Below are 27937 nucleotides of genomic sequence, written 5' to 3'. Positions count from 1 at the left end.
GATGATGTGAGTTGAACTCCAAGAACATCAAGAAGATATGTTCCCCACATCTGTACTCTAGGTATTTCTTGAGCAGAAACAAAACTAACCTGCACAGTAGATACTTTATTTGGTGGAACTTGTATGGTTCCATGATAAAGAGAAATGTGGAAGCCTCCATCATCATGTGACTCAGGGTGTATCCACACTACAGAAATAATAATAATAATAATAATAATAATAATAATAATAATAATTTATTTATATTCCGCTTTTTCACAAAGGAATCAAAGTGGATCCCAACAGTATAATTAAAACATCAAACAATTAAAAATTACAATTTAAAAATCCCCAAACACCAAGCCTCCCCCCATCATAAAAACAGTGATCAACCTATGAAAAGAGATTAAACATCCAAATTTAAAACTGTCCAATAGGAATACACTAAAATTTCGGGCAGATTAGCACAAGAAATGGGGGGATGGTATCAATCAATTTTGATATCAGAACAATAGAGGTATCATTAGAGGGGGGAGGTAAGTCTAATGGATCTAACCTAGTCTGGAAAGGCCTGCCAGAAGAGATCCATCTTAATAGCCTTTTAAAAGGCTTCCAAGGTGGTAATATGGCGGATCTCATCCGACAGGTCGTTCCAGAGCCTGGGAGCGGCTGATGAGAAGGTCCTCTGGGTCACTGCTAAAAATCTGGTCTTCTTAAATAAAGCAGTTTGGCACCACTTTGACTAACGAGGCTCTATCCTACAGAATGCTGGGGTTTGTAGTTTGGTGAGGCACCAGACCTCTCTGACAGACCAGGCAGAATATCTCACCAAACTACAAATCCCAAGATTCCACAGGATGGAGCCATGTCAGTTTCTGGAGTGTGGAAGAGCTGTCAGTGGCTCAGTTCAATATCATGGCCAAGCCTTCATTTTTTAGTGGAAAAGTGGGCATTCTCATGGGTCAGAAAGACAGATTAGTTTTCCCTCAATACGCAGTGCATATGCTATAGTGGCAAAATTCCCATTTAAGCCAAGTACATACTCCTTGTGCTTTTTCTTTAGAAGTGAAAGGAAATATCTCAAAGGAGCTAGATGTGTATTTGGTGCAGGGTTAGTTTGAAACTGAAAGATCTGTGTCCCATTGAGAAGTGATAGCAACCTTGTTTTGGCCTTTTCTTGTCCCAAAGTTGGAAATGTATTCATTACATTCACTTATTATCTTAGAGAACCTAAGTAAAAACAAACAAACAGTACATATTCTTGCCAAAGAAATCTCAGTAACGTTTGTAGGTCCAGCTGACTGAGGAAGCAAAATCTCATCAGCTATTCTTTGAATTTTAAAATAGTATTCTTGGTGGTACTCTTGCTTCATCTGAATATGCGTTAAGAGAAGAGAATATATATTTTATACAGCCTGTCTTGTATGATTTTATTTTGGTTTTTTTTGGGAGTGAGGAGAGAACTTTGTATATATTTTTCAACCTTTGTGTATGTATTCCTGACCAAGCAAAAAATGCATAACTTACAGAATGTGAGATAAACAGTAGAGGTAGGTTCTATTTTCCTTCTTGCGTGACCTAGTTATTCCCCTCTTCTCCTTATTTTGAATGGCTGATTGATGTAGAGAAGCAGCTATAAATTTCTATAAACATTAATGCCAGTAAGATGAATCAAACTTTATTACTCCAAGGATGTTGGAGGACCTTGTGGCTTGTAAAAGTAAGTTTTACTGGTAACAGCTAGAAAACTGGAATAAAATAATCACCTCCGCTTTCTCATAGCTGCCAGTAAGAATTGTCTTATACATGAAATACGAACCAAGCTTTATAGTCAGGTCACTGGAAGTCTTTATTTTCTTTAAAAAGATATAATTTCTATTTCCTTGTTTCTTTCAACAAAGTCTTCTTTGAAGTGTTGTTCATTTGATGCTGGAGCCCTTCCAAAATGTGTATATTAGAATGAAGATTGTTGCCCCAAGGTTTCTTTAAGCTTGGCTTGACCTTCTGCCCAGTTCACAATCTGTCTAGGTCAGCTAAGACAAATGCTGCTCTTGTCTCTAGTGCACGTAAGGTGATCAGGATTCCTCTCATTTGTGGTAATAGATCAAATGAACAATGTTTTACACAAGCTCAGGCTTGCCTGGAAAGTGACAAGAGAGAGAAGAGGGTGTAGGGCAAAGAGCAGACGTTTTAACTTGCGTTGAAAGCTGCAGTAGGTCCTGTTTTAAAAGAAAGGCAGGGAAATAAATAAATAGCTTATTTTCTTTTGTCCTATAACCCATTCATGCTTCCTACCTCTGTGAGGCCTACAACTAAAACATGATTTGGAAACAAGGGACTCTGATTAATCCCCCTAGATTTTTGGGGAAATCTAACAGTGTTCAAGCAAGGCTGGGTCTCTAGTTGAAGCTGTTGGTGGAAAGCGTTTTCAGCATGTCTCCCTGGACTTGGCTCCATGGCAGTTGCAGTGTGAAGAGCCAATACAATCATCACTTGGCCCTCACTTCAAGCTTCAAAGCCTCTGGCTTAAACAGTGGGATTTCAGCAGATTGATCTGTTATGAATGAGAGTATTGAATTGAAGCCATCAGTCCAGCTCATGTCAATCCTGTTTTAGATTGACTGACTGACTGACTGACTGACTGACTGACTGACTTATTTATTTATTTATTTATTTATTTATTTATTATTTCATTTTTATGCTGCCTTTCTCCCAAAAAAAGAACCCAAGGCGGGTCACAAAATAAAAACATTTTTTTAAAATTGCAGTAAAAATTTAAAAAACAGTTACAATAATCTAATTAAGACAATATAAAATTAACATTAAAAACATACAAAAAATAAAAACACAACTAAAACATACACCCCATTTAAATACACCCTGTCATGATTGATACATTTAAAAGCCTGCTTAAATAAAAAGGTTTTGCTTGCCGGTGAAAGGCCAGCAGGGAGAGGGACAGTCTAACCTCTCATGGAAGGGAGTTCCAGAAGTTGGGAGCAGCCACCGAGAAGGGTCTCTCTTGTGTCATCACCAGGTGAGCCTGGGATGGTCGTGGGACCGAGAGAAAGCCTTTTCCTGAAGATCTTAGGGCTCTAGCAGGTTAGTATGCATAGATACAGTCTCTCAAATTGTCTGGAGCTAGCCATATAGGAATTTATAGGTCATTACCAGCATTTTGAATTGTGTCCAGAAACAAACCAGTAGCCAGTGAAGTTGTTTCAACAAGGAAGTTATAGGTTTCCTATACCTGGCCCCAGTCAGCATTCTGGCTGCAGCATGTTGAAGTTTCCAAACAGTTTCCAAAGGCAGCCCCACGCAGAGTGTGTTACATAACTCCAAACAAGATGTAATCAAGGCATCTGTCACCACAGACAGATCTAATGTCTCAAGGAACGGACTTGAGAGGCAGGGACGTAGCCGGGGGGGGGGTTCTTGGGGTCCGGACCCCCCCTTCCATCAGAAAAATGAATGGAGTGTGCTGCTGCGCCGCAGCACCCAAGCCCCATTATAATGGTGACACTTAGTCTGGACCCCCCCCTTCCTAAAATCCTAGCTACATCCCTGTGAGAGGGTGTATAGTTGAGCATGTATAGTGGGACCTCACCATCCAGGGACTTGAGCATCCGCAGATGGCAAGCACTATTGTTCCCAATGGCAGCCATGCCCATGTCACACCACCATTAGGAACAATGGGACTTGAGGGCCCGCTTTTTTTCATATCCTCAGGGGAGGTCTGGAATGGATCCCCTATGGATACGAAGGTCCGACTGTACAACCTAACCAGGCCAATTCCCCCTCCACTGTACATCCAAAAATTGCAAAGTTGGGTCTTGCTTTACAGTTTTAAAAAACTGTTGCAAAAAGAAGTTGCAAAAGAGTATGTTTCTGCAAGGCCAGTTCCCATCCTTCCTTCTCAAATCCAAGGATGCAGAGCATGGAGAAGTTTCTTTTTAGACTATGACACTCAAAATGTCCTAGTCAGCATGGCCAGTAGTCATGAACCAAGGATGTCCCATAATTTCCTGTATTTTTTCCCACTTTGCACCTGTGTACATAGAACATTGGCTTTGTTAACAGGCCAAGTGAAGATGCCAGCCACAGATGCTGACAAAACGTCAGGAAGAAGCTCTTCTAGAACGTGGACACATAGCCTGAAAAACCCACAAAAAACTATGGATGCTGGCCATGAAAGCCTTCGACTTCACAACATGTTCATTTCATTTTTTAAGGCTATACTACGTCAGTGAAATGGCACTTTTGTACTATACAGCTCTAAAATTTGCTCTCCAGACCATCAGACCATCTCAGCAAAGCATTCCCCAATTTAAAAAAAACACCTTGAAGAGCCCTAGTGCAGATGTAAGAAATTGCTACACACAGCTCCCCAAAAGAATGGAATGAGTGGATGTGGAGGCAATGACAACTGGCAAAACCAAAGAACTACCAGTATATCATAAAAATTCACACTTCATTAGACCAATCTGGAAGAGCTTTAAGGAAGAGTTTTTGAAGTAGTGGTACTGGGGGTATTTTGTATATACTGTCAAATTATAGTTCTTGCCAATGTTTTACATGATCTCACAAACTGTAGTAGATTGTTGTGTTAGGCTGCTTTAAAGTTCAGTACTCTTGGAGGTAAATAAACTTTATTGAGAGCTTTCATTGCCCCATTTTATAGAAATGAGACATTGGGAATTGTAGCCGAGATGAACAATATTCTTTTCACTGCTCTGTAGTTGGTACATTTTGAACTTTCTCTGTACCAGTTTTTGTGATTTGCAAAGTATGTTGCACATTAAGAGCAAAGTTACAAGATTAAGAATGGGTTGCTTCTGAAGCCTCATGTAAGATTGTTTTTTGAGCTTGCCGAAGGTCACAGAGAAGTTAGATTTCTTCATCCCCTTGAGAGAGAGGTTATCACTTAATGGCAGAACTCATGTTTTGCATACAAAGTTTGGGGTTAAATCCCTGACCTTACGGCTGAAAGGGTCTTAGGGGTCAGGGGTGGGAAAGTCTCTTCTTAAAAGACTCTGCAGAGTCCTTTTCTATTAGAGTAGGCAGTACTAGTTTGAGAGGCCAGAGGGCATCACAGCACACAAAGTAGAACAAAGCATGAACTTCAGTTTTATGAAAATAAGCAAATGTACACAATTTATTTTGAATTCACAATTCCTCAGTCTACTTGTAACACGTTAGTAGAAGGGTGCAGAGCTTGAAATGCCTTGCCTATGCTTGTTAGAATATTTGTAATGAACAACTCTCACAAATCACATAATTTCTCCAGAGTGGATCATCTTAGTGAAACATCTTGAAATTCTTGTCAGTTGTAAGCAGTTGTAAGATCCCCTGCTACCATCAGCAGGAGCTACCGAAGAAACACTGAAACTATTCCTACTGAGAGAACCGTTTTTCCTTAAAAGTTCTTTTTTGTGTATGCTATTTTGACTCTATTTCCCATTCTCAGGCTTTCTTTGTGGCAAATGTGGATGGAGTCCTTTAATAGCAGTTTAAAATTATTTAACATCACTAGTTTGAGTTTAGAATCAACGTGGAGGAATGTAGGTTTTTAAGGTTTTAAGAGTTGGCCTGGCATCCTTTAATATCATGGTACCAGTGTCTCATAACCAGTTGCCCAAGCAGTGTCTGAACTTTGTAGCCTATATCACAGATGAATCTATATTAAAAACACGGTAAAGCTGTTATAGAGAGAGCTAGAATAATATTAATAATAATAATAATAAATTTTATTTATATGCCGCTTTTCCAAAAGATCAAAACGGTTTGCACAGAATTAAAACCAGTTACAAACACATCATAAAAATAGATAAAAATCAGTAACACAATATACACTATACAAATCTAAAACAGTCATTCAATAGGGTGAGGCAGAGAGTCGATGGGATCAAAATACACAACTTCATTTTCCAGAGGGGAAGGCTTGACAGAAGAGGAAGGTTTTAAGCCTCTTTTTAAATGTTTCCAGGGGGGTGATAAGGCGGAGCTCCTCGGGAAGACTTCCAGATTTGTGGGGCCGCTACTGAGAAGGCCACCTGGGACGTAGTAACATATTTAGAAGGTGGAATTTCCAGCAAGTTCTTCCCGGTTGTTCTGAGTGTGCGGGGCGGATTATATGGGGAGATGCGGTCCCTCAAGTAACTCGGGCCCAAGCCATGTAGGGCTTTATAGGTAATAACCAACACCTTGTATTGTGCTCGGAAGCGAATAGGCAGCCAGTGCAGATCTTTCAGAATAGGTGTTATATGGTCAAACCTGGAAACTCCAGTGACCAATCTGGCTGCCATATTCTGTACTAGCTGAAGCTTCCGGGCTTGGTACAAGGGTTGCCCCATGTAGAGAGCATTACAGAAATCTAAGCGAGAGGTTACCAGAGCATGTACCACAGTTTCAAGGTCCCTTTGGTGTAGTAGTGTAGTGGTTTGAGCGTCGGACACTGGGAGACCAGGGTTCAAATCCCTCTTGGCCATGTAAACCCACTGGGTGACTTTGGGCATGTCACACTCTCTCAACCTCAGAAGATGGGAATGACAAACCCCTTCTGAAGAAACTTGCCAAGGAAACCCCATACAAATGCCTTAGGGTCACCATAAATTGGAAACTACTTGAATGCACACAACAACAAAGCTGTCATGCAAAATCTCTAAACAAATAAATCCTTTCAAAAGACATTATAGTGTACAAATCTGTGGGAAAATTAAATATACTGATAGATGGGTGACAGGTTCCTTAAGATTGAGTAATAACAGTATGATGCCAGAGGAAGGAAGGGGTGTTTGAGAATCAAGGAGTCTGAGGTTTACAAAATTAATGAAGAAAGAAAGGATCATGAAGACAGAGCCTCACAAAGGGTCTAAGAATGGGAACAATTTGTGGGCAGGTATTTGTTCTTGAGAGGTCAGAGGACTGACCAAGATTCAAAGGTCAAGATTCTAGATATAGAGATCAGAGATGGTGTGGTGACATGAAGATAATGAATTAATCAACCAGATACTTGACAGCAGGTCTATGTAATCCCTTGAATGTCACAGGTCAGTTGGTCAAATGATGCACTGTAGACAAGTTGTATGAAATTACTGTCTTTGCGAAAGATAATAATCTTAGACTGAGAAGGGCAGGCTTCATTGTAGGTACAAACATTGGGAAACTGGAACAGGAAAAATGCCGATTTAGTTAATAGTTTTTCCTGTGTTGCTTCTACTTCCCTCATCTTCTACTGAGCTTTTATTTTTATTTTTAACAAGAACTGGGAAAAGTTAGAATATGAATCTGATTAAAGCACTGAATGTTTTCATTGTACCTCTGCATTAGCTCTTGAGATGAAATCTGCACCCTTTCTACAAATATACAAAGAACTTGAAACAAAAGGACGGGTAGTTGATGGTATGAGAAGATGGACTGAGGAACTTGTGGACATAGTCTGCTTATTAATATATTGTAGATTGAAGGCTTGAGTAATGGTATTGATTGTCAAGCATTTCTGTAGCACATTTTTATCTAGCTGATCTTTATAATAGCTGTGTAAAGATTCAGTCCTCATATTGAAAATAAGGGGTCTGAATCTGAGAGAATTAAGACCGCTTACTGAGTCCAGTGGCAGAAACTGAATCAGATTCAATTCTAACTAAAAACTGTCAACTAATATGGAAAACAAAGCAATGGGCCACAGATCGGAAGTGATCAATATACATCCCTACACACAAAAAGGGAAACACAAAAGACTGCAGTAACTACAGGACAATTGCACTAATTTCCCACACAAGTAAAGTCGTGCTCAAAATTCATCAGCAAAGACACCTTCCATATATTGAACAAAAAATACCAGAGGTGCAAGCTGTATTCAGGAAAGGAAGAGGCACTAGGGATTACATTTCAAACATAGGAGAATTTAGTGAGTGGGATTGGCTTTATGTTTTGGGCTATGGTCTTTGCAAGTGGGGCAGGAATTTTGGATGTTTACAACAAGGAGTCTGTCACTTTAGCAAGGGATTTTGATTAATACTTGTAAATCAAGCAGGGAATTCTTATCTCTGGTCTAATCTGCACTGCAGAAATAATGCAGTTGGACACTGCTTTAACTGGCATGGCTCCATCCTATGGAATTCTGGGATTTGTAGTTCGTTGTTGCACCAAGGCTCACTGACAGAAGGCTAAATATCTCATAAAACTACAAATCCCAGAATTCCATAGCATTAAGACATAGCAGTTAAAGTGGTGTCAAACTGCATTAAATCTGTAGTTCAGATTAGATCTGTATGTTAAACACAAGACAAAGAGGTGTGAGAAGCAAAGGGTGCTCAATTGAGATTTTAGTGCACAGGAGTCCTGCTCAGGAACAGGGAATTTACAAACTAAGAATGAGGGTTTCCATTTTTTAAAAATTTTTATGAGGGTATTTGTGTGTGCGTGCTTACTTTATCCTGGTATTGTAGATTAAGACCTCCCGCTTACCCACCCATTCACCAACTTGGATCACAGGCTTATAGTATGTTACAGTGTTTGAAAAGAACTCAATGTATTGTTTGTTGCCTTACTCATTTTTATTACTTTTTTGTACTTTAAAAAATGTAAAGATATAAGAGTGGCAGTAAAACTTAGGGGGGAAACCTGCTCAGAATGCCTGTAAAAGTGCCCTTTAAAAGACCTAGAATTTTTACAGGGATGGAATGGGGAAGAGAAAGCTACCTCCATCAGTGTTGAGAGAGAAAGTTGCACGGGCAATTTTCAAAGCATCTAGTTCAAGGAACACTCAGAAGCCAGGCATTGGAGAAATAACGGTGTGAAAGCTTGCTTTGATAAAAATTTTGGAAAAGCGGGTTACAAATAAACTATATTATTATTATTATTATTATATGGGGTTCTCAGCATACGCGCACGCGCGCACACACACACAGAGTCATTTTTGTGCCTGCAGCTTTTAAAATCTTATTGTCCCACAACCTACTTCATTGCCCCCATCGTCTCTTGGGCATTCTGTCACTATTTGAATTTTTTGTGTCCTCAAATAAACAAACAAACAAACAAACAAACTGATTTGTTTCCAGTAACTACATTAGAACTCATTATTTCCGATATCTATTCTGTTCAGAATAATCTGTATGCTGGTGTAGAGATTGTTTGCTCATGCTTGACATCTCCTGGTAGCGTGAGTAACAAAACCGAAGTCGTTTGCTTACTGAGTCATCTGACTATGGTATCCTGGCTGGTTCTTCCTTTTACAATTCTGGATTCTTCTCCTCAATAATAATAATAATAATAATAATAATAATAATAGATGTTTCTTACTTGCCTTGATCCATGAATCAAGGCAGGGAACAGCAAAAGATTAAAATACTTCAGTTAAAATGCATAAACCAGTTAAAACACATAACATCAATTTAAAAGAACATGTAAGACCAATGCATATTAAAATAATCAGTCCATAGTTTAAAATTAATAATTTAAATTCATAATTGAAAAATCATCTGGATATTGCAGGTTTACAATCCTAGCTTGCAAAGGGAGCAAAAAGCGAAGATCCCAGCTTCAGAGAATACACTGAGCCAGGGCTTGGGAATCTGGGGGATTCCAGTTTTCATCAGTCACCAGTAGCCTGGCTGCTGTTCAGAAATTACAGGAGTTGTTATTCACATTTGAGCTCTGCAAACTGTTTCTAGTTTGCGCCTCCCACTAGTGTGAGTAGCCAAAAAATGTGGTAGAGAATGGGCAGCATGCAGTAGCACCCAGCATGCTCATTGTTAAGTTAGGATTTGCCAGAATCTTGTCTTGCCAATTTGGGCACGCATAGCCCTTATTCAGCCTATCTAAATTGTAGCAGCACAGAAAGTCAGAACTTTAGTATGTGTCTTTGCTTTCCTCATGTTCAGTTGTAAATGTATATTTTAATATGGTTTACCAACTGTTGTCCTTCTGGGTATATGCTAGCCTTTTTGCTCTCAATTTCCAATTCCCTGTCAGGTTCTATTAGTCATCCTACAATGCTATTGCCCTTCTGTTTCTTTTAAAATTAACCATATTTGGTATAAAAGCTGATAAAATGCTATGGTCTCCTGCACCTACCTTTTTTAATGCCCCACATACCCTGGTGCCTGTTTGTTTACAGTATTGCAGAATGCTTGCAGTCTTACTGAAGCTGTTCTGTCACTTCATATTGCTTTCCTTCTTAGTGATGGGATGTCCCTGTAGTTCCTCCATTCTCATGCCCTAGTTCTATAACTGCACAAGGTGTGCGCCTTCCCAGAGAAAAATAATGTATTCCAGCCATGCACATAAATGCATTTACACATAAAAAAAGATGCAGGTCTGCAGACAAAAAGTGATACTGTATCGCTGTGTTACAAGGTGCTGCAAATACTGTAGAACCAGAAAGCATGGGTTTTGTTGGGACACTCTGGCATATAAACCTGAAACCGTATCCAAATATTCACAGAAAGCACATTGTTCAGTTTTTCCAGGAAACTACCACTTGAGAATGCAGAAAGGAGGCCATATTTAGCCTCAGCTCCTTGCCATAAGGTAGCCTAGCATGTCAAATTACATAGTTTAAAAAGCAAGCCCAATCACTACTGTGAAAACTCAGTTTTGGGAGCCTTATTAACGTTGATTTATACCGCATCTGCACCTCTTTATTTATGCAAAATCAGAAGTGACATTCTAGTTGCTTCTGGATGCAACTTGAGGTTTGTGGGCAATTTTTAGGGTTGTCCTCCTCAAAACAGCTGTGTAACTGAGAAGTGCACCTCTTGGACACCTCTGGAGGTTTCTTTTGTCAAATCTTTTATTGTTTGGGAAATGATGGGGGGGGGGGTAAATCACATGCAGCCGATAGGCTGCAGATTTTTGCTGTAGAAAAGCCAGATTTATTTTATGGTAAAATACTAGTTTTCAGAAAGATGGTTTTGCATGGTACAGATATAGTATAGCTGAGTAGTTTCTACGATCATGTGCCTTTAGCACTTTCAAGAACATTTGCTTTTAGGTCCAACATTTAAATGGCAAGGAAAAGAATGGCATTTGGTTCATGGATGAATTCATGAGCCATATTAATGGTTACTGCCCTGCTGTGAGATGTCACTAGTTCTCCTTTACAGCAGTTTGTAGAAGCTTGTTAGCATTCTCTTCATATTTCCTTTCTCAGAGATTGATGAGAGGCTGAGGCCAGGGTGACATTAGCAGCAATTGTATTTCATTTCAAGTATAGCAAGTTGAGAAATGAATCCTGAAACAGTGTGATTTGAATCTAGGGTGATCTCGTCTTATCCAAAAGGCTCAGCTTTTTACCATGGGCAAGTGCATGAAATTGCAATGCTGAGTGAGCTGATTAATGTTCTGTGTATGAATGGCATATTTTGATTTTTGCTGTTGTTTTGCATCTTCAGGTCATTTCCAGCTTATGGCAACCCTGAGGCAAATCCATCATGAAGTTTGCTTGGCAAGATTTGTTTAGAGGGGTTTTGCCTTTCCTTTTTTTCTGAGGCTGAGAGAGCATAACTTGCCCAAGGCCATCCTGTGAGTTTCAGTGGCTGAGCAGTGATTTGAACTGTGATCTCCATAGTCCAACACCCAAACCACTGTCTTTATTTTTATTTACAGAGGAGGCCCAAGATACATTGCTGCCCAAGGCAGAGTGGCACATTACACACCCACAGTATCCTAGGTTAGTCATAGAGTTTTGGCCCTTTAGCCAGAAAATCTCACCATGTCTCTTCTTCCCTGGCATTAAAAAATACAATAATCAGTAACTAATAATTTGCTACTCTTTCATGACATCCAAACTCTGTGTGTAAAGAAGTGTCCTTAATCTAATGTTTTTGTTTTGTTCCTTCTAATTGTTTCTGATTTATCATGGGGTCTTATTTGGCTTCCTCTGAGGCTGAGAGAGTGTTATTTGCCCAATGTCACCCAGTGGGTTTCCATGGCCAGTAAGGGTTTTGAATGCTGGTCTCCCATGGTCCTGTTCCAACACTCAAACCGCTACACTATCCTGCCTAACGGTAGAACCTGTGTATTGCCAGGATGTTTTCCGTCCATTTATGTATTTGGTTATTCTGATTAATTTTCATCCTTTTTTTTGTAGCTGAACTCCCACCACCTTACACCGCCATTGCCAGCCCAGATGCCAGTGGTGTTCCTGTAATAAATTGCCGTGTGTGCCAATCGCTAATCAATTTGGAAGGGAAGCTTCACCAGCATGTTGTCAAATGTACAGAATGCAATGAAGCAACGGTAAATGGCTTCACAGGCTTTCAGCCTATATGGCACACTTGATTGAATCCTTTCTGGTTTGAAAGAAGGTGTGTCAGCATCGTTGTTCAGCAGCCAAGAACATGCATGCAATTTCAGAGATCCCTGGTGTAAAGAAAGCCTTCATCAGTCAGTTAACTGGCTGCCAGAAAAGAAAATGTAGATGATGCCAGGGTTGTTTAGGCTCCTAGGTGTCAAGGTTTTGATCATATTATTTCTCTTTGTTGAAAGCAGCTGCTCCTATTAAAGAAAGTTGGGAAATTTGAATTTCTTCTCTGCTGGTTGAGCTAAAAACATGAAAGTCAAAGGTTTATGTTCTACATAACTTCATAAGATATTACAGTAATGGTCATTCCCATTAACTAAACAGATCTGGAATGAGTAGTTCCTCTGATTGTGGTCCAGTCCAGGAGTGGCCAGCTTCTCTTTGCTGGTGTGGTATTCCATTTCTGAGCTTGGAAAAGTTATTATTTTGAATTACAGTTCCCAGAATCCCCAAGCCAGCATGGCCAGGTCTGGGAGTTATGATTCAGGAGATATTAAACTTTGGTCTTTCAGATACTTTGGACTTCAACTCGCAAATCCCCAGCCACTAAGTCCAGTGATAAGGGATTGAGAAGTTAAAGTCTGAAATATCTGGAGGTGGTCCCCTCCTTGGATTAAAGAACAGGTGGAACTGCCTGAATCAGAAAAGCCCCCTCCCCCCCTTTTTCCCTTGGAGGAGTAAAGAGTGGAAAATAATTTGAGGGAACACAGTAGGAGACAAAATCAGAGGGAAATGAATATTTGGGCAATACATGTATGTGTAAAGAGAATATTTTTGGTATATCTAGGGAAAAAGAGTGATAACTGTATTCATTTGTTGCATAATAATAACAAAAACATTTATTTATTACACCCTTTCCACCAGAACATATACAATCAAAACAAATGATAACACAACATAAAATGTTACAATACTAAAGTACAAAAATAATATAATAATATGCTCAAAACAAAACGAACAAAATCCTCATCAGTTGCTACCCATCCTGGCATAATATAAGAACTTCTTTAAGCCTAGCTTTGTTCCTGTAAACATTTTCCCCCAACAGTTCTGTTCTCCCCTCCTCTTTATAAAGAGCAAGAGCAACCAGCTTTATTTTGTTCAGTTCCTTAAAATGTCTAGTGAAGGAAATACATGCATGCTTTCTTTGAACAGCCCAGTCCGAGAACTTTCTGTTCTCTGTCATGACACCTCATTTGTGGAACTCCCACCCAGGTATTATGAATGCTTTCGCAGTTCAGTCATTGAAACTTCAGACTAAAGAGATTTTTTTTTGTTCAGCTTTTGGATGCAGGTTTGTTTGGGATGATCCCAGAGGATCTATTTTTTTTAAAGTATGGTTATTTTATATACCCTACATTTCTTAGTATCTTATATACCTTACAGTTCTTAGCTATTAGCTTTCCTGTACCTAAGTAGGCAAAGAAGCGGGAGATATAAAAATATTAAATAAAAAATAAACTTCTGAACCATATCTAGAGTCTTATTTCATTATGTATTTAAAATAACATCCCACTCTTCTTAAGAAGATGAAAGAGGCATACACTAAAAATCTTTTAAACAATATAAGAGACATTTTTGTTGTGGTTTCAAATCATTTCCAACTTATGGCAACTCTAAGGTGAACCTATCATGGGGTTTAACAAACAACCAAACTCACAGTTAATTTTCCCTCCAGCATATGTCCACCTTTCCAACAGTGACAGCATCCTTCCCTTCCCCTGTGAACCAATACACAAGCAGATGATGATGGTGATGATGATAATTTATTATTTCTATTTCCCGCCTCTCCCAATGGATCGAGGCGGTATCACAGCAGATAAAATATATACAGAGCATATTAATTTATAACATTAAAACCTCATAAAATAACCCTCAAGTTACAAAACATACAAAATAATATAATGCAATACAGGTGAAATACAATAGTTGAACCAGAGTTAGGGTTCGTATCTTATGTAGTAGATATAATTTCAGGCTGTATGGTTATAGGAGCCCTGGTGGCGCAGTGGTTAAATGCCTGTACTGCAGCCACTCACTCAAAACCACAAGATTGCAAGTTCAAGACCAGCAAAAGGGCTCAAGCTTGACTCAGGCTTGCATCCTTCCGAGGTCGCTAAAATGAGTACCTAGATTGTTGGGGGCAAATTAGCTTACAAGTTGTAAACCGCTTAGACACTGCTTAGGCGGTATGAAGCAGTATATAAAAGAAGCTTGTTTGTTTGTTTACAACCAACATCACAGGGCACTATCCAAAAAGCAAATGAGCCAGTGTGGTGTAGTTAGGAAAGGTAGAGGGCAGAAGGAGGAAAGGAACACCACACATCACATAGATTGACTCAGTCAGTGGGGTTGTGGGCATGGGCTTACAGAAACTAAGCAGAGAAGTAGAAGATAGGTTTTCTTGAAGGTATCTCATCCACAGGGTCGCCATAATTTGAGGTTGACACAGCAGATAACAACAAAAACCTTGGAATAACTCTTTCCAAGAGAACCTTATGCTAGGGTTGGAGTCTCCTTGCAGACACACAATAACATAAAATCATAAGAACCAGCAGCAATAAATATTTATTTATTTTATTAAAATTTTATTAATACATTCTAAAACAAAACATGACAACAAACAGTACACCAAATCAACAATAAATACAGGCAATAACTGTAAGGCCCTGAAAGTTATAGATAAAAGGTGTGTTCAAGGATCCTGAAAGACATCTTTCCATAAAAGTTTAACTAAAATTGGGGAATGTCTAGAGACTAAATCTTGCTGGATGTATACAATAAATGAGTGCCAAATCTTATGAAAGATCAATCCAGAGTGTAAGCCTCTTGCTCTGTTGTTATTATCTGCCATTTTCTCCATTAACCATAAGTCCCAGAGTCTAGTCCACTATCCTGCAATATTCAACTTTCCAGTTTTCCAGTTACTGGCTATCTCGAGCCTGGCAAAAGCCAGAAGCAAACTAATACGTTCTTTATGCAGCAGGGCTTTATTTTCATTCATAAAAATGGAGAACAAGAGCAGGAGTGGGGATAATTGTATACTTTGTTTAGTGATCTTGGAGATCAGTTATAAAATTTCTGCCCAATACACATGTACTAATATTTATTTATTTTAAATGTTTATATCTTGCCCTTTATCCAAAAACCTCAGGGTGGTGTACTATTAAAATTAATTTAAGACAATAAATAACAATAATTTAAAAAACTAAAATATATATTTAAATCATAAAATCAGTGAGGTCCCAAAACGTTTACTAAGGGCCCTGCACCATTGGTACTCATTTGGCCTTTGAGGGAGGGTATTCGATAACTGTGGTGCCAAAGCAAAGAAGACCTTCTCCCATGTCCTCTCACAGTGTATTGCACCTACTGGTGGGAAACAGAGGATGGCCCCCCTCCAACAGACATCAATTTTTGGGCAGGCATTTGTATATAAATATAGAACATGACAACAACACATCAGATTACAACAGGGATATGCAAATTATTTTCCCCTCTAATTCCAACACATTCACCAATTTAGATAGCAACAGACATAACCAAAATGTTCCCTTCCCTCACTACAGTACTCACCTTGGAATACTGCACTCACCCACTCTGTCAAGTAGGGAACCTTCTTTCCTCTCAATCTGAGTTCTTTCCATTTGTCCTATCTGTTGTACTCATGAAGTAGGAGTGGAGGATGCCATACCTCTCCCAAGTGGCAATTGAGGTGAGCAGGATACTAAAGAAAAGATTTCCTTTTCTGTTGATTAAGGGGATTGTGCGTCTCTCCTGGTTCTGTTGTGCTGCAGCCTTTGTCAGCCCTTTCTTTTGGCGATAATGGTCCAGCATCATCTGGGTGGTCATACAACCTGAAGTCAGGGTGATTTTCAGTAATGACCCCTCGCTATGGAACTTTCTCTATCAGAAAAATGTGTGTATGGCTCAGTGCTTAGAACTTCTAAAGAAAAGGTTAAGATATTTTTATGCCAGTCTGCTTTTTAATTGGAACTTCGTCTGCTCAGTTTATATATTATGGTTTAATTGGGTAATTATATTTTATGACTATTGGTTCTTTTTAATGAAATAATGTACAACCCTTTGGGAGTCCTGAAATGCAGTTTTATAAATCATTATTTTAAAAAACACACACAAAAAAAAACCCCCAAAATTGTATAAGGCCATTTAATCATTGTTGTGGTTAGCTTCAAAAGTTATCTTAGGTATGGCTCTTATAGAATCATAGAGTTGGTAGAGACCACAAGGGCCATCCAGCCCAACCTCCTGCTGCATAGGAACACAGAATCAAAGCACCCTCGACAGATGGCCATCCAGCCTCTGTTTAAAAACCTCTAAAGGAGACCCCATCACTTTCTGAGGGAGCATGTTCCACTGTCAAACAGCTCTTACTGTTAGGAAGTTCCTCCTAATGTTGAGGTGGAATCTCTTTTCCTGTAGTTTGAATCCATTGCTCCGTGTCCTATTATCTGGAGCGGCAAAAAAAAAAAAAAAAGCTTGCTCCATCCTCAATATGACACCCCTTCAAATATTTAAACAGGGCTATCATATCACCTCTTAACCTTTTCTTCTCCAAGCTAAGCATACCAGCTCCCTAAGCCTCTCCTTGTAGACCAGTGTTTCCAGACCCTTCACCATTTTGGTCCCCCTCCTCGACATGGACGGACTTGAAGGCACAGCAGGCATAGGAGAGCTGGCATGGCATAGTGAGCTTGTAGACTTAAGAAGAGAGTGCTTATGGACAAATTGTGCCAAAACCAATAAAAATTGATGGGAAGACAAAGGAGAGCTTAAGAACACGAGAAACACTAAAACAAAGGGGTGGTGATGCAGGCATATATCAAATTGTTTAAAATGTCAACATGCTATAAATGATAACTGCTAGAAATAAATATGTGGTCCTCAGCTTAGAGCTGTAAAATTTCTGTTGCTGTGTTTGAATCACTGTACCATAGTTTCTTCCTCTTTCTTCTTTTGACAGTTGGTACACTATATGTAATTTCTTTTTCTTGTTTTGTGTAGCCAATCAAAAACCCTCCTTCAGGGAAAAAGTATGTTAGATGTCCATGTAATTGTCTGCTTATCTGTAAGGATACATCACGGAGAATAGGATGTCCAAGGCCCAATTGGTAAGCAATAAGAAAAGTTACAGTTTGTGTGGCTTTTTGTCTTTGTTTTCTGGCAAACATTTGTCTGGCTATGGTGATATGAATAGCATAAATAAGTAAAGACTTGAATAATGCTTGTTTGCCTATTTATAATGTTTCTAATAAACCTCTGTGTGCTAGCCCACGGAGGCCTAAATCACCAACCATCTTCAGGAATAAAAATATTTATTCCTGCTGCTAACAATTTTGCATTTTCCAAAACAAAATTTACTGTGATAATAATGATAAAAATGGAAGTAAGGTTAATGTCTTTTGTGCATAGTAAGAGGGGGACAGCCCTTATTTTGGAAGAAATTGGTCATAATTTGGTAATGCACTTTACTCATGCTTCAGTAGGAAATTGCTGAATACACACTTAATTACAACTAAATGTCAAAACCCATTTTTTTCTTTTTTAAATAAATATTTCTTACATGTGCTTGACTAATGTAGTCAGAACTAATATTTATCTTACTTCTTAGAACAAAGAAGTAATAATACCTGTCTTTCAAAAAGTCAATAATAGTACCATTCTGTAGTTGTTTATCCAGAAGCAAGTGCCAATGAATTCAGTGGAATTTATTCCCAGGTTATTATAGTCTGATTTATTATACAGTATAGGTATAGTATTGTATGTTTGTTGGAAAATTATTTCCATCATGTTACATAGAGAATACTCCCTGATATGTTCAGAATTGCAGCCTAAATGAGCCTTGCATATACAGTGGACCCTTGCCTTAAGCGGGGATCCGTTCCGCCCCCCCCCCCCCCCCGTGTAAGGCTAATTTCGCATATGCTCAAGCCCCATTCATTTGAATGGGGCTCGTGTGTGGTGGCGCGGGAGCGTGCGAGGCACCACGGGTGCACATCCCATTCATTTGAATGGGACACGCCACCCCTTGCGCCCCATGCGTTCCCCGCAGCTTGAGCGCATACGCTCAAGTCCGCGTAAAGCGCACCGGCATATAACGCAGGCACACTGTACTTAAATGCAAGACATAAAAATGAAGAAAAAATTCAATACATGTATCCAGCAGAAACAAAATAAAGCCATCAGTGCCATAGGAGACAAAATGTTTAATGACCAGTCTTGATTGATTTTGCACATTTATAGAAATTAAGTTATACAGAATTCTTTGTTTTGCATTTTAGGGTGTTGCTTTAGGTCTTGATGATGGAACCATCTTAATTTAAGTGGGGGGAAATGGAATAAACTGTTGGCTATAGAGCACCCTTTTTCTGTGCTATGTTGAATGGTATGACATGTTCACTTATCTGTCTACAGTAGACGCATCATTAATCTTGGCCCGGTTATGCTGATTCCGGAGGAACAACCAGCACAGCCTGCAATACCTGTTCAGCCAGAAGGCACTAGAGTGGTGTGTGGACACTGTGGAAACACATTCCTAGTAAGTGCAATCAATATAGACCACATTTCCCCCCCTGAATTCTGCCTTATATAAGAGGAATTCTCAAGAAAAAGATTTCTTCTATACATTAGCTTCAAAACACTTCCTAGGGAAGTTCAATGCATTTGAGATTTTTTTTTATGGTTTAGAGTTCACTTTAATGTACCCAGTTGTTCATTACACACAACTGTGTTTTTCACCTAAGAATATGTTTGTTGCTGTAAACTGAGACCACAAGGAGATTTCTCACTGGCAGCTATTTGCGTTATATGCAGATGTTCTCCAGGTTCAAGCCCTGACATCTTGAGTTAAAAGAATGAGGTAGTAAAAGACCTCTACCTCAGCAGCTGTCAGTAAGTGGTTCAAAACACACTGCAGAAATAATCCAGTTTGAGATTGCTTTAACTGCTCTGGATCAATGCTAAGTAATTCTAGGAATTGTAGTTTTGTGAGACATTTAGCCTTCTTTGTCAGAAAGCTGTGGTGTGACAATGAACTATAATTCTCAGGATTCCCTAGCACTGCACCAGGCCAATTAAAGTGGTCTCAAACTGGATTATTTCTGCAGTGTGTTTTCATAGAATCATTGAGTTGGAAGAGACCACAAGGGCCATCCAGTCCAACCCCGTGCCATGCAGGAACTCCCAATCAAAGCAGACAATACTAGGATAATGTGAAGTCGAAGGCTAATATTAGTGTAGATTGAGAACCAGTTTCCTTGATTTTTAGGATAACTAAGAGAAAGTTTTCTTAATTGTGCCATGTTTTCTGATGATGTTGGTTGTTCTCATGTTGGTTGATGCTGATTTTTGTGGGAAATTTTTCAGGCAAGAATTTTGAGGGCATCATTTATACCAGTGCTCAAAATGGGGATGGAAAGGAAGTGAGTGGTATTATTTCCAGTTAAGTAACACTTAGAAGTTTCTCACAGTAGTGAGTTGCTGTGGGCAAACGGGAGTTAAACGGGAGTTAAACTACATTCGAATTTGAAGTAGACTTGTAAATTTGGTTAGTTTTTCACACCGAAATGGCACCAAAGTGCAATAACGAGTGGAAGAAACCAGCAGATTTTCAAATTCGGAACCCAAAAGAATTTGATAAGCTGCTGGTTTCCTCCACTTTAACGGCAGATTAACTTCGCGTTATTTCACGTTAACTGCAATGTTGTGTGAAAAACTTTGGTCATTTCTTGGTTTCCTTCACATCAAATCGTGTTTAAATCCCGTTTGCCCACGGGATCTCATTGGTGTGATAAACTTCTCAATTTTGCCTGTGATCCATTTACTATTTTTTTAACATAAGGAACTATTATTTATTTATTTGATTTATACCTTGCCCTTCCTCATAAGAATGAGCTATATAAATAAAAAATAATTAAATTCACAAATTATAAACACCTCAAATCACAATTAGCACTTACCTAAAATTAGAAATACTTAAAATCACAAACCCATGTTAGAAGGCAATACAAGCAACACAAGCCAGCAGCAGTAGTAACAAACTGAACTTGTTTATTCCCCAAAGTATGTAAAATTAGATATATATGTATAATTAGATATATAATTAGATATATTAGACACATTGGTGTCTAGAAGACAAAAGTGTGGAAGAAAGCTAGATTTCTGAAGGAAAGGAGTTCCATAACCACAGTGCCATGACCGAGAAAGTCCTGCTACATAGTTAGAGAACAAAACAACACAAAGCAGAAGTGATCACAAAATACTTTGGGGTGGAGTACCTTTAAAAAACTTCCAGAGATTCTCATTTCCTGCATTTTCTCACTGAAGGGCAAGAGCTTATCATGTCCCCTTCCCAAATCTTATACACCATTCTGGCTTAAAAACTTGTACCAAACAGTTGGTTGAACTGATTTTTAATAACATATAGGTAATAATTATAGTACGGAATGCCCACTTAGGCCTGTTACAGACTGCCAAAATAAAGCTGCTTCTAGTCTCTTTGGAGGTATGCTATTTAAATGATACATGGGTCCTAAGAGTCCGGAGGTCGCGCCAAAGCCACACTCCATTCCTAAGCACTGGAGTGCAGTTTTGGTGCAGCTTCCGGATTCTTAGTGTGCGTGCATCATTTAAACAGCATACCTCCAAAGAGACCCGAAGCAGCTTTATTTTGGCAGTCTGTAACAGGCCTTACATTCTGTAAGTGGTTTGATTAAAGAATTAATAGTTGCTTGCAGTGACTGAAACGCCTTGGTAGTCAACATTCTTCATGTACTAGCAACACGCAGACACTTTGACAGAAGGACTGAGTTCTCTTATCTAAAAGCCTAAGTACAACGTTGTTTGTTGTTGGGGAAAGATGAAGCTGGATTTGCAAGCCTGCTCTCAAAATTCCACAAACACCTCTGTCTTTTCACAACACTAGTATCTTTCACAGTTTTATATCATTGAAAAGAAACAGGATGATTTTACAGTCATGTGAATAATAGCATCCTAACCTATTTAGAGCAGGGAGCAGGGAAAATAAATGTCTTCAATTTGAGAAACGAGACAGATAGAAGGCTGTTATTATGCAGTAACAGATTTTTCTTATTTATTTATTGTACCTTCAGCATCCAGATATATTTTACTTAATTTTATTACAGCGTTAAATTATTCTGAAAGGATTGAATTAATTAAAATATGGGAAAAAGAAACTAGAAAAGGATACTAACAGAGGGCTGAAACAGACAGCTTCATGCTGCCCCTTTCATTGCTGGATCAGGGCTGTGGCAACCACATGCCACAGCCCACATCTGGCGTTTTTCCTGCCCAAAACAAAGCAGCAAAATGCTGCTCCTTTTTGCGCCGGAAGAAAAGCTGTCCTTGCTGCGGTCACAGCTTTTCAGTGCTCCTGTGGCGTACAGCATCTAAATGCTGGAGCACCGAAAAGCTGCCTCTCTTGTGGGCAGTGGGGCAGGGTGACACCGGCTTTGGGGCGGTAGAAGGGTACGTGGCGTCTGTACACCACGTCCCCATGCCGCTAGGAAGCCGGCGTATTGTGCTGTTCTGTACCGGCCTAGAGTTACCAAATGAAAGAGCTAAAAGAGAATGGCATTGATATATGAACAATAAAGCTAATAAACAACTTACTATAAGTTAAGTTGGAAATAAGAAACTCTTTGGACCTTGTCTGCATAGGGCTCTGAATCCTAAATGCTAAGGAAAATTATTTGGTTTACGTATTTCTTTCTTATTTGTACTCTCTTTCATTTAAAGCAACCAGAAATGTTCTTGATTTTCGCAAACTGCAAGATTGATAATTGAACTCAAACTTTGCTGAATTTTGTTGTTGTGGATCTTTTGATATTCAGGCTTTTCTTGTGATAAATCTCCACTCTTGAAGGAAGGCTTTTGTTTTACATCAACATGGCTGCCTGGTATGCTGGTGTTCAGTATTAATTGCACTATCCACATTCCTTCAGTGTTTGCTTTGAGTCAATAGGATTATTTTAGAGAAGTGTTTTGGAGATTGCACTTTAATGCTCAACATGTTGCTCACATGCTGTACAGACATACTAGCCTGTCAGCCTCTTTGCTTTAATCCTTTGTCATCTTCCACCATCACAATTGCTCTCCTCAAACCCTAGGTATATGTCATGTTGAATTTGTGGCTTGCATTGCGTTGATGTGAACGTGTATGCATGAGATAGAGTTGTGGACCATAAACACTGCACAATCTAGAGGGGGGTATTTAATGGCTTTTCTTCTCATATTGCAGTCCTAACAAAAGCAGCCTTTCCTATGTTGTTATTTGTTTAAGGAGGGGTTTTTTTTGTACACAAGCAACCTCTGATGTTTCTTTAGCAAGGTTCTTTATACTTAAAAGCAAACTGATCCTCAAAGTTCCAGTTCCTCTATGAGCAAAACACCCCTATTTGTGCATGAAAGGGATCCATTACAGTAGAAGAAATTAATAGATCCTGACAGTTTTCTTCTAGCTAACACTGAAAGTCAATAAATCAATCATTTTCAAGTGAACTTCCAAATGATAGTTTTTAGCAATACTGTTCTTCTCATTTTCTACAGAATTATCATCCTTCCATCCATCCATCCATCCCTTTATTAATATCCTGCCTTTATATCCAAGCTGGGACTCAAGGCAACCTACCAAAAGCCAGAGAATGAAAAAAAAACACATATAGCTAAAATAGATATAAAATTAAGATTAAAACGGTATTAAATAACAGATTAAGAACATTACACCTTAAAAACCCTTTTCTTGTTAAAATCAATTTCCCAAGTCTTGCTCGAAAAGACAGATCTTCACCTAAGAGACAACAAAGAAGGAACCATGATGAAATGATTGAACAAGAAAATGTTACAAAAAATACAGAGGGAGATGCTTACTCAACCATGGGGAACTTCCCCAAAATACCAATAATATAGTCACAGTGACTAAATGTCTGCTGTTTCATATTATAGGTAAAATGACTTTATTAACGAAACTAAAGTACTGTTGCTGACATTTGTAAACAGAACTGCGTCATACAACCTTGCAGCTAGCAAGTCATGGGAAATTATTTGGAACCGAAATCCCAAGGGCACAGGGGTATTTGCTTGTAAAAGGGCATCCCAATGACGGAAGAAAACAGGGAATAAAATCTGAGAGAAGCATGAGAAGTAAAAAAACGTTGTGATCCTCTGTGACATTTATCATGAAGCAAAATAAACTTTTCCCCCATGCTGGCATTTTTTCAACACTCCCTTATCCTTTTTTTCATTACAGTGGATGGAACTAAGGTTCAATACTCTGGCAAAGTGCCCACACTGCAAAAAAATGTAAGTTCTACTTATTACAATTTATTTTATGTTATATATTAGTCATTTAACTATCACAGTCTTGATAATGTATGTCAGTTGACCCTTCTCTTGGAATTTCTCATTTTTTTTTAGTCAAGAGCTATTGAAAATTCTTGCTTGATTGTAAATGTTTGGATGGTCATTATCTGAGAAAGGAGGCTCTATGTAGAAATACAGTTGTTAAAATTAATAGATCTTGACATCCAATATACCCTTGAGTTTTTACCATTTCATACTTAAATAGGAATATGTATCTGAATACTGAGAGGTTTTGGCAGTGATAGGGAATAGCAAATAACTATGCATTGATTGACATGAAAAATATGGCTACAGCTTTTTCAGCATAGTGGCTAAACTGAAATATATATTATGACATTTATTATATATTTCATTTAATACTTTTATGATGGTCATTTTGATAATGCTAATAGATTCTCCCTATATAACTGCATAGTGTAATATTTCTTGAAAAACAGTAATAATAAACCTACGTTTAAAATCCATTCTATAATAATAATAATAATAATAGAATGTGTCTGAGTTAAAGTTCCAAGTCACTCTAAGGAAGCTGTAGGAATATGCACTTGGGAATATTTTGTATGGAGTTGTTGTTGTTGTTTAATTAATTAATTAATTTAAATGGGAACCAGCATTGCCCTGCTACATTCAAGTGAAATTACATAGAATTTTCTTTCCTAAAAGAATGATAAAAAATTATCTGAATCAAAGCAAATCATTCATGCTGATTGTTCAGTTTATTTGCGAGCCAGTTTATTTGCGAGTTGTCGTTTGAGCATTGGACAACTTGAGATCAAGGTTTGAATTCCTTCTCAGCCATGGAAACCCACAGGGTGAGCTTGGGCAACTCATATTCTCAACCTCTGAGGATGGCAAGGCAAAAAACAAACAAACAAAGGTTTGAACAAACCTTGCTGAGAAAACCCTGTGAATAGGGCCTTACAGTCATAAATGAAGGCACACAGCAACAGCAGTATGTCTTTGACACTACATGGTGTGCTACCTGAACCAGCAAATATTTTTGCTGTCAATATAATTTTGGCTGTCCTCTCCCATAGAGAATATAGGTGTATATCCTGGCAGCAAGCAAATCTGGTGACTGGCTTTGCTCAGATTGGACAATATGTCCAATACCAAAAATTTTAGTTCAGTTCTGAACTGAAGTTTGTTCTTTGTATTTGTGTGGAGGTGTGTGCATGTGCACATGTAGGGAAAGTTTCTTATCTTTCACTGGTCCAGCTTAAGTTTTTTGAACAGCTAAAAGCTTACGCTAAAACCCAATGGTACTAATGTATATATAGACCAATAATATATTTGTCTTCACGACATTTCCTTCATGATTTAAGTTCCCCTCTCTATATTACGCTTCCAGTAAGTGAATGAGTAAGATTTCAAGAGTGATTGAGTTCACCTAGTCAGTTTCTGTGTGGTCTCCTGATGTAGGTTGTGAATAAAATGAACTTTTGTTGTTGTGTGCTTTCAAAATTGTTTTCGACTTATGGTGATCCTAAGGCAATCATGGGTTTTTCTGGGGCTGTGACTCACCCAAGTTCACCCAGTGGGTTTCCATGGCCGAGCAGGGAATCGAACCCTGATCTCCAGAGTCGTAGTATAGTGCTCAAACAACTATACCTTGCTGGCTGTCAAATTAAATGAACACTCAGTGTGAATGGCAGTGCTTTGATGCTAATAGTTTTGTATTGTCCTTTTAGGAAAGAAAATTCTGCTGATTTTCACATGAGCTTAGCAGGGCAATGTTAGCCTGTGTTCTGAATTGGGAACAAAAGATACCATCCCTTCTCAAAAGGCTTATGCTGGGGACAGGGTAGTTGTTCCTTCACACAAAGTATCTAAAAATCTTATTTCCCTATAAGAAGTAAGCTTCATGTGGAAAACAAAAGTTATGTTTAAAGCAGCTCAAAATGGTTGTAGAATCTACAACTAGCATGATGAACAGCTTAATTAATTTTAGTTACATTTGGATTGATGTAAAAAGCCTTAGGACCTGTACTGAAAGTCTAAGCAGCACCCAGGGAATGTCATCTTTTAGTTTACAAACCCGGAAATTCCTTGTTGTAGTAAAGCTGCTTAAACCAATCAAATTGGAAGCTTTCCAGCAAGATTGTTTTTTAAAAATTAGTCGCATGTTAGTCATGTGGGGTTTTGTGTGTGTGTGTGTGTGTGTGTGATTTTAACGAATTTGAGCCCTGGAATTTCTGGTCAGTCACATGGCGAGCTTATTCGTTTATGTTTCTGTGAATTTTACTGCAACTTCCGTAACTAAATATAGTCACAGTGCGCAAAACTGTTCATTAGCACTCACAGAAAGCAATATAAGGTTTAAACCCAACTTGATCTTAGAATCTGTCAAGTTTCAATTGATTCCTGTATATTGTATGCCATTTAATGGCTCCTCAAAATTGTATGTCAAAACTAGCACTGTATTTAATTCTGGCCCTGGTTTACCATTCACTTGCAGTTCTTCTGTTGGATGTGCACTCCCTCGAAGACGGTGTTGTGCATATATTACTATTGGAATGATATTTATCTTCATTGGAGTTGGATTAACTGTGAGTAGCATAATTTAATTTCATTATGGATACCCTGAAGTTCAGCAGCTAGTGGGGTATCAACAATTTGGGTGTTTCTGCTTTTGTATCATTAAGATAAGGAACTGATAAGCAAACATGCATCAAAATGTTGTTTAAAGCCTCATACCCACATGTTAGGACATTAAGAATATCTTACATGTAAATCCTATAGTTTCAGTGCATATGCTGCAAGTGTGACTAAATCTGGAACAAACCATTAAGAGGTGTAATTAGGGGAGAGATGCTATACTGTAACAGACAGTAAAAATATTTTAAAAAGTAAGAGCTTGAGGCAATATAAAGAGATTTAGCAGAACAGAATGGCTGGCCTAGGGCTATACAGTTAAATACAAAACTAGATAGATATAAATGGTTAGCTATTGAAAATAACCTGGGTCCTGTGTTAACTGTAAATTCGGAAAGAAATTAATGGTAAAAGCGTAAAGTCAGTATACCATTATGCTTGACAGATAAACTCAGTGCTGTGATTTAAAGAGAAACAAATAAAATTTACTGACCACAAAAGCTCTTATGTAAAAATTAGAAATTTTTGAAGCTGAATGCTTTAATTTGTGTACTTTAAAAAAAATGTAGTAGCAATAGGAAACTTCCTCAAGTGGGGAAGAGCATGGCAATATGGCCCTGATACTTAAAAGATTAGAGCAAGTCAATTTTGTGACAAAGTTTACAGAAAGTCAGTTTAATGTCTAAATTTATTCTTTTACTTCATTGAAAATAAATTTTCTAAACGGGGAAGTATTTGCTATTATGTTACATACACATAGGGCCCCAGACATCTTGTTTATTTGTTTTTGTGTTCTTTGAAGTTACAGGTTGAGTCTCCCGTAACCATAATACTAAAATATTTCAGAATTGACAAGTGTCCCAGTGGCCAAGATAGTGACACCATTACTTTCCAATGGTTCAATGTACGCAAATGTTGTTTCAAGCATAAAATTATTTAATATATTGTCTATAAAATTACTTTCAAGTTATGTGTATAAGGTGCATACGAAATGTAAATGAGTATCATGTTTACACTTGGGTCCTGTCTCCAAGATATCTCATTATGGGAATGCAAAAATCTGAAAAACGCCAGAATCCAAATTTCAGATAATGGAGACTCAATGTAAAGTCGAAGGCTTTCATGGCTGGCATCCATAGTTTTTTTGTGGGTTTTTGGGGCTATGTGGCCATGTTCTAGCAGAGTTTCTTTCTGACGTTTCGCCAGCATCTGTGGCTGGCATCTTGACTCTGCCAGAACATGGCCACATAGCCCCAAAAACCCACCCACCCCCCAAAAAATGGAGACTCAACCTGTATTTCTGACTTATGTTAACCCCAAGACCTATCATTTTCTTGGCAGGATTAGTTCACAAGGATTTGTCCTTGTTTTCCTCTGAAGCTGAGAGAGTGTGATTTGCCCAAGATCACCAGTGGGTCTTCATGGCTGGGGGGGGGGGGGTTGAACTCTGGTCTCCCACTGTCCAACGCTCATATCACTACACTATATTGTCTCTCTAATTCTTTACAACTCATTATGATTTTTTTTTAGTAAATTCAGATGGTCCTGTAGCGTATGTTGACAACTTTGAAGTTCTTCCATTGTTCAAAACAGAATTTGTGTTTGTCTCTTGTCACAAAACAATATGTTCTTTGTCAAAAATCATAAAATACTAGC

At 38.5% G+C, this 27937-nt stretch overlaps 1 protein-coding gene across 2 annotated transcripts in view; it reads left to right on the top strand.

Moving 5' to 3' along the window:
- Window positions 1-27937, top strand: part of LOC149317484 (type 2 phosphatidylinositol 4,5-bisphosphate 4-phosphatase) — a 43373-nt gene that overhangs the window by 13685 nt on the left and 1751 nt on the right. For both annotated transcript variants that reach the window (XM_089517599.1, XM_089517600.1), the window contains exons 2-6: window positions 12074-12222; window positions 17312-17418; window positions 18722-18845; window positions 23574-23626; window positions 26145-26235. In XM_089517599.1, the coding sequence (XP_089373725.1) occupies window positions 12074-12222; window positions 17312-17418; window positions 18722-18845; window positions 23574-23626; window positions 26145-26235 (524 nt within the window). The remainder of the gene's footprint in view (window positions 1-12073; window positions 12223-17311; window positions 17419-18721; window positions 18846-23573; window positions 23627-26144; window positions 26236-27937) is intronic.

The sequence above is a fragment of the Sceloporus occidentalis genome, unplaced genomic scaffold (assembly GCF_023333645.1).
Source record: "Sceloporus occidentalis isolate IW3139 unplaced genomic scaffold, rSceOcc1.0.p SCAF_3, whole genome shotgun sequence".
Classification (NCBI taxonomy): domain Eukaryota; kingdom Metazoa; phylum Chordata; class Lepidosauria; order Squamata; family Phrynosomatidae; genus Sceloporus; species Sceloporus occidentalis.
This window is presented reverse-complemented; position numbering and strand designations above follow the sequence as displayed.